We start from the raw sequence: 8314 nt of genomic DNA on the forward strand, positions 1-8314 counted from the left end.
CCCTCTATCCAAAAATATTAAATGTGTTAATGTTTAATTTGAATTTGTATTGAAATTTTAGTGAGAAAATTGAAAAAAAATAAAAAATCTTCCACTTATACTCATTATCACTTCTGCCATTTATTTATCTCGCTAGCAAAAATATATTTTACATGTTTACAAAAATCACAATTTTTGTTCTTTGGCCGCGTGTCACGCGCGGTCAAAAGACAGAAATAACGACTTTTGCATGTAAAATATATTTACACAGAAATAACCTCTTTCATTCATAAAATACTAATATCTCATTATTAGTACCAACTAAACTCAAACTAATTAACTCTCTAACATGCATCTCCTTAACAACCCTAACAAAAAAAAATGACATAATTTAGCGAATTGAGGGAATAATCTTAAAAAGATACATTAAATTTGGTGTATTTATAAAAGTCCCTCCTAATTGTGTGCCTATAAATATGGAAACAACTTTGTCAAGAAATGTCAAGTTTCACTTCAAGTCTCAACACAACATTACATCTCTCTCTTTCTCTAGCTAATTCATCAAGTTTCACAAAATGTCGAGTGCCGTGGCGAGGAACTATATCCTACTCTCCCATTCTATTACACTTCTCACCTTGCTTTTCTTGTTGCCTATTTTTGTCTACTCTAAAACCAATTCAAATTGTGATCAATCTTCTCTATCGGCCTTGAAAAGTCGTGTTGTATTTGATCCTCACGAGGTTCTAAAAAATTGGACTTCTCCATCTTCAGTTTGCACTTGGATTGGTGTCACATGTGACATAGGTCACCATAGGGTTATTGGATTGAATATTTCCTTCATGGGTCTTGTTGGAAGCATTCCTCCCGAGTTTGGAAATTTGTCGTCCATAATTTCGCTTGATATCTCTGGAAACAACTTCAGTGGAACTTTACCAGAAGATTTGATTCGATTGCGAAGATTGACTTACATGAAACTTAGTGAAAATAATTTTCATGGGGAGATTCCCTATTGGCTTGCTTCATTTCCTAAACTTGAGTTCTTATCTCTTGCATCTAATAGTTTCACTAGTTTGAACTCATTTATCCAATCATTTTTAAATGAATCGAAGCTTGAAACCTTGATCGTGTCTTTCAATCCTTTCAATGGTGAAATTCCAAAGTTTTCAAGCAATCTTAAAAATCTCAAAGTACTTTGCATGAATAGCAATGGATTTTTTGGGAGCATTCCCCCTTCAATCATGAACGCGTCGAGTTTACGGATTCTTCAATTGACAAATAATTCTCTTCAAAGTATGATACCGGAAGCTCTTGGGAGTGTTCGAAACTTGAATGAGTTACATTTGTTTGGCAACAATCTTTCAGGTTCGATATTATTTCTTTCATCACATATATATATATATATGTAATTGTGTGTGCTTGTTAAGTTTAACTAGTTATTACTTGCAATTGATGAATCAATTGGGCATATTTCATTGTAGAACTTTGACAAACAAATTTCTTCACAATGTTAATAAAAAGGTAATAAATCTAATATTAAAATTATTATTCAAAGATATAATTTAAATTTGAAATTTTACATTAATTTTTTGAAATTTTTTAATAATTTTTTCTTAATCTATGGCTAGCACTCATTAAACGATAAATTGTTTATATAATGCAAAAAGGAAAGATTTTTTGTTAAATAAAAAATAAAAAATTAATAATTTACATGTTGTTTGGAATTATAAAAATAACCTATCCATGTAATTTTAGCTCTATTTACTATGTAACCTTATAAAAAAAATATTATTTTTCCAACAAGATTATTTTCAAATTACTGTTCAAACTAAAATTCAAAATCTTGTTCACTTTGTATTGTATGTGTGTGTCTAGGTTTTTAGTCACCGATTTTCTTATCGTTTAGTCTCGTAATTGGAATCTTATAAAAATCGTCTTGTAAGTAAAAATTTTTGGCAAAATTAGTTCTATGGCGCCGAAGATGCGCACATGATACCCATATGGTACTAGAGCACATGTATCCGTCAGGTAGGCGCTCCAGATGGACATGTAGATTTCTTTTGTCTTATAACTGACCTTTTATCATTTCCGTAAGGTTCTTTTTTTCTTTTCTTTTTTTTTTTTTTTGCATCTATCTAGCGGCATGTGTGCTCCGACATGGCAGACGGATGCCATGTGCGCATCTCCGACGTCGGAGAACCAATTGTACCAGAAAAAGAATACTCAGTTTTCTATACAGGCGTCAGTTACTGAACTAAAATGATAAAAAATTAACTTACAAAGCTATAAAAAAAAAAAAAAAAAAAAAAAACAGTTTTGAAAAAAAATAAAAGAAAAACTAATTATCAATCTATCATAATGGTGTAAGTAGTAACTATTTCATTAATCATGCATATCTAAATGCTAAAATTAGTAATATATGTGTATATATATATTAGGGATGATACCACAAGGAATTGGAACTTTAGAAAAGCTGAAGAAATTATACCTCTCTAACAACGAACTATCAGGTATGATTTAAATTTGAAGTATTATAACTTTGTACTTTTAGCATTTTTTTTTTTTTTTCTATTTTATAACTGTGTACTTCCAAGAAAATATATTCTTATATTTGGCAATACATGATATCATATCATTATATATTGAGGTATAAACTCAAGTTTCATATTGAAAAATTCAACAAAATAAAAAAATAAAAAAAAAAACTTATATTTTATAAGTCTCACGTAAATTTCACTAGTACAAGGCTTAACAAATTCTTACCGACTCGATCTAAAATGGACAATTTCATACCAATGTTGAATTGGAATAATCTTAATACTTTTCAACTAAAAAAATATACGGAAAAAAAAAAAAAAGAGCAGTCATATTATTATTATCATTATTATTATTATTATTTAATAATATTATAAATGTTTTAAATTGTAAAATATTTTTAAAGCATGGAGTTAGGCTTGTATTATTCAAAACAAAAAAATCATTGAAAAATATTAAATCAAGTCCCCATTTTCATTAATATTTAATGTCGCAAAGAAAAATGAAACAACATACTAAATACTATCTCAATTAAAGTATTCTCAAACTCCATACTCAAATTACTATTTTTCTCAAATAAAATGTTTCAAATCCAGAGTTCTAAATAATACATCCACAACCATTATTATAAACACTTTTTAATAAAAATATTTTGCATGAGAAAGTAAACATGGAAAATACAAATAAACACATATATATTGATAATTTATATTTGAAATTACATACAAATAAAATCTTCTTATTACCATTATGCACAAAAAATTAATATTTGAGGATTTTCTTTGAATTATTATAGAAAAAATAAAATAAATATTGTAGTTTTTAGTTTGAATTCTAATTGTAAATTATTGCTTAGTTAATTATCACATTAACAATTATTCTCTCTCTGTTATTTCAGAATTATATCATACCAAAATGCTTGTGATGCATGGGAAAAATTAAATTAATCTTTATATATAGAAAATATTACTAATTTATATTATTTCTTGTTTTTTTTTTCTATAATCTATATTTTAACAGGTTCGATACCATCAAATATTTTCAATATTTCAACCTTGGAGTCTATAAATTTCGACCACAACCAGTTGTCGGGTGCACTTCCCGATAACATGTGTCTTCGACTTCCAATTCTCCAAGAGCTTAGGCTATACAATAATACGATGGGCGGATATATTTCATCAAAATTTAGTTCATGTTATCAACTCCGGATACTTTCGTTGGGATTTAACAAGTTTAATGGAACCATACCAAAAGAAATTGGGAATTTAAAGAGGTTGCAAGAATTGTATTTTCACTTCAATAAATTTACAGGTATGATGTTTTGCTTGAATTTATTAAAATTAATTTGTATCTAAATATAAATTGGGCTAATTATTCTTATTTATGTTTTAGGACTGATACCAAAAGAAATTGGAAGATTACAGAAGCTTGAATGGTTGGATTTTGGCAGCAATATGTTATCAGGTATATATATAATCCCATAAATATTGGCGAAATAATTTGCATTTAATTAAGTATAGGGTTGTGCCATATAAATATGTTCATTGTGTTAAATCAATCATATATCGTTCTATGTGAAATTAAATCACGTCAATATTACTACAAAACTCAAACCGAAAAATATTAGAGATTTGAACTCACGAGCTCACAGCCATAAATATATCCCCACAATATCAAGTCACATCTTTTTAATATTTTGCAAATATCAAATAAGTTCTATATATAAAAATTAGTATATATATATAAACATAAATATATATTCCCTCCGTCCGGCTTTAAGGGTCTCATTCACCTTTTGCGTAATTGTACTTAACATTAAAAAGATCCTTATATTTGTATAATTTTTCTTTTTATAAATGTCCTTCTATTAGTATTATAAGACACTAATATAAGTATTTTTGTAATTTTTCTTTAATTTGTACTACGTTTTAATATAATAATTGATATTAAAAAATCAACACACAAAAAGTAAATGAGACCCTTAGAGCTGGACGAAGATAGTATAATGGATCTCCTATTTACATTGAGCATTAAGCAAGCGCTCCTTTCGCCCAGACTCGGGCGAGTCTTGGATGTTTACTTTAAATTATTGTATGATAATATTTTAATGGTGTTCATATTTACTTTTGAGTAAAATTATAAAAATTCATATCTAAATTAAATGCTAGAATTATTAACAAATTTTTTTATTTTTTATTTTTTAGGAGCTATACCAAAAGAAATTGGAAATTTAAAAAGGCTAAAGGTATTAAATCTCTATTACAATGAGCTATCAGGTACGATTTATGTTTTGAAGTATTATATATTTTTAGACTTTGGCATATTCCATATGATGTAAATTAATTTCTATGTTCTTTGTTAGAGATTAATAGTATGTTTTTTCTATTTAATTATTCTTTACATTTTGTATTTGTGTTTTAAATTATTTTTTTAAATATAAAATAGTGATTAGATGTAATATTTTATTAAAAATATATATACTATATGTGATATTTTTTTAAAAAAAAAGAAGTAAGTGTATGATAATATGAAAATAGAAAATTAAAATTACAAGAGAACCTATTTAGAAAGCTATGTTTAATGTATATAAATAATTATTCAATCTTTTATACGATAAAATTTGAGGAATACTATAGCAATATCTTTGAAAACTTAAATAAAGACAGGTGTATATTCTCAATTTCAGTTGCATATACTTTAAGTTGCCATAATTTTATTAGATAATTTAATAGTACAATTTTGAATTTCAAAAGTTATTGATTTGATATAAATAGATAAAGATATAACATTTTGAACATAAATTTAATTTTTAATATAATATAAAAAAATAAAAATTAATTTAATATTTTCAGAGGAAAAAAAATAATAATTACATAATTAGTAAAAAAATTTTAAGAAAAATCATAAAAGAATGCAACCTTAAAACTTTCATTTTAATGAATGATAGATTAAAATAAGAGAATTTATGGTCTAAAATTACATGAACAATCATCATACTTAGAGACTAAAATTATTAATTATTTTGTATATATTTTTAGGAGTGATACCACAAGAAATTGGAAATTTGAAAGAGCTCAAGGAATTGTATCTCAATGGGAATGCGTTATTCGGTAAGATCGATATTTTGAAAGTATTATATGCATTTGTCTCTTTGAATTTTTTTACTTCGAATGATTGAATTATAGTTTTAGGGTTATTTCGATGAATTATTTAATAAATAGATTAATTAATATAGTGTGTTTATTTTATTTGAATAAATATTAAATAAAATTGTATTGGGTTTATTTTATTTGATTAATAACCATACATAATTAAATAAATGTAGTAGTTAATAATGATTTGAAATAAATCGAACTTATGCTCTTTTAAATTTTGGTAATAGGTTTTATACCATCAACCATCTTCAATATTTCAACCCTAGAAAGCATGATCCTCTATGACAATCAATTATTGGGTACTATTCCTAATTCTTTGTGCTTTGGACTTCCAATGATTGAGTTGTTGTACATAAGCCAAAATCACATAGAGGGACAAATTCCATCCAATTTTACATCATGCCTTCGACTTCGAGTTTTGGGATTGTCAATGAACAATATTTTTGGAGTCATCCCCGACGAAATAGGGAGATTGAAGAGGCTTGAATGGTTGGACCTCGTCGACAATAAAATTACAGGTATGATTTTGCATTTTCTTTGGAGAGTAATTTGTAATATCTTTGTCCAGCTCAAAGGGTCTCATTTACTTTTTGCGTATTGATCTTTAAATATTAATTATTATATCAAAACGTAGAAAAAATTGCAAAAATACTTTAATTAGTATCTTATAATACTAATAGATTGACATTTGTACGAAAAATTATACAAATATAAGAATATCTTTAATGTTAAGTACAATGAGTAAATGCAACTCTTATAGACGGACGGAGGTAATATTTTTTTAAAGCTGAAACGGTTGGTATCTCCCTCTACATACTAAAGTTGGGGGTTCGAACAAATGTTTGAACCGCATAGGGGTGGATGTGTGAGTTTAAAAAATAAAATGGTATTTTGAAACATTAAATACAATTAGTTGTATTACCAAGTCTCTTTCCGATTAAATTTTATTTCGAAAGTTAATTATAAACTCCAATAAATTAATTTCAGGTAGAATACCTTCTAGCATTGGAAATATGTCAAGACTTAGTGTTTTAAGACTTGGCTACAACAAGCTTATCGAAGATATTCCATCGAACATTTGCAATTTGAATTCCCTCGAGTATCTTGATCTCTCATACAATAGCTTGAAAGGCACACTACCCGAATGTATGGGAAACTTGAGGAAATTGATCGTGTTAAGCTTATCGACAAATGAGTTTGAAGGTCCTATTCCTACATTTATCAATGGATGTGCCCTCAAATATCTTCAATTGAGTAGGAACCAATTAGTTGGAACCTTGCCTCGATCCTTGTCTCGTTGCACACAAATGTCGGCTTTTGATGTTGGCTATAACAAGATACACGACTTATTTCCTATTTGGATGGAAACTTTACCCGAGCTTCAAATTCTTAGCTTAACTTCTAATAGATTTTATGGAACGATACCTTATTCAAACAAGAAGATCTCATCATTTCCCATGTTGAGAGTACTCGCTATTTCCAACAATAATTTCACCGGTCGCTTATCAACAACATATTTGAAGCATTATAAAGATGTACTAGATACAAAGGGACAAAGGCGAATGTATTTAGACATTTTCTTCTATAAAGGCTTGGTGAAGATGGATTGGTGGACCGAAACTATTATCACTCTAAAAGGTATATCAACGAACTATAGCCGGATGCCATTGGCATTTACTATGATTGATATGTCCATGAATAACTTCTATGGAAGCGTTCCCTATTCCTTTGGCGATCTTGTCAATCTTCGACACTTAAACTTGTCTCACAACAACCTCACGGGCCATATTCCTACGAGTTTGGGGATCTTAAGTGCACTAGAGGCATTGGACTTGTCGTCGAATGGTTTGAGTGGGGAAATTCCAAACCAATTGACAAACCTATCATTTTTGGCGAAGTTCAATGTATCATATAACAATCTTTCGGGAAAAATACCTCAATCTGGAGGGCAATTTGTGACATTTGAAAATAATTCTTACATTGGAAACTCGGAGCTATGTGGACATCCGTTGACGAAAAAATGCGAAAATGAAAATGTGTTACCTTTGGCCCCTCCCCCGAAATCTTTTGAAGACGATGGTAAGGATGAAGGAATATTCGATGGAATCAATTGGCAAGGCATTCTCATGGGGTATGGCTTCGGATTATTAATAGGAGTCGCCCTCGGCGTCGTATATTTTTAGGTAAATACTAATATATCTATATATATATATATATGCTTTGTTAATTTGGTATATTTATTTCATAATATTGCCTTCAATTTCATTTTGAATCGATACATACGTCATTCGAATTAATTTATGTTGGATGATTCTCATTTGTAGATAAATAAATAAATAATGCATATTTCAGATAGTTTAAGTTTTTAAATGAGACGGTGATTTAAATATTCTAAAATAGTATCAGAATCTTATGTCTCTAGTGGTGAAATGATAATTTAAATATTATAACAATTTAAATATTTACTTTATATTAATTCATTTTTATTTGATAATTGTTGTGGATTTTAACTATTTGCAATATTATTCCTAATTGCTTATATATGTTTGATATGTGATAAGAATTAGGACAACAAATTGGAAACATGTTTGAATAACAAGAAATGAATTGTCTACTTAATTTTTTTATTATTATTATTTGTTATCCTG

The 8314-nt window shown here is 27.9% G+C and overlaps 1 protein-coding gene across 2 annotated transcripts; it reads left to right on the forward strand.

The window, feature by feature from the left end:
* The first annotated feature begins 496 nt into the window (after positions 1–496).
* Positions 497–7938, forward strand: LOC127244448 (receptor like protein 22-like). Of its 2 annotated transcripts, XM_051265000.1 has the most exons (8): positions 497–1341; positions 2415–2486; positions 3532–3822; positions 3904–3975; positions 4716–4787; positions 5550–5621; positions 5894–6184; positions 6654–7938. In XM_051265000.1, exons 1-8 carry the CDS (start codon positions 555–557, stop codon positions 7847–7849), a joined length of 2853 nt encoding a protein of 950 aa, XP_051120957.1. In that variant the 5' UTR covers positions 497–554; the 3' UTR covers positions 7850–7938. The 2 variants fall into 2 exon arrangements, with proteins under 2 accessions (XP_051120957.1, XP_051120958.1); XM_051265001.1 differs by lacking the exon at positions 4716–4787.
* Positions 7939–8314: the final 376 nt, after the last annotated feature.

Source organism: Andrographis paniculata, unplaced genomic scaffold (genome assembly GCF_009805555.1).
Source record: "Andrographis paniculata isolate CXL003 unplaced genomic scaffold, ASM980555v1 Contig9END, whole genome shotgun sequence".
Lineage (NCBI taxonomy): Eukaryota > Viridiplantae > Streptophyta > Magnoliopsida > Lamiales > Acanthaceae > Andrographis > Andrographis paniculata.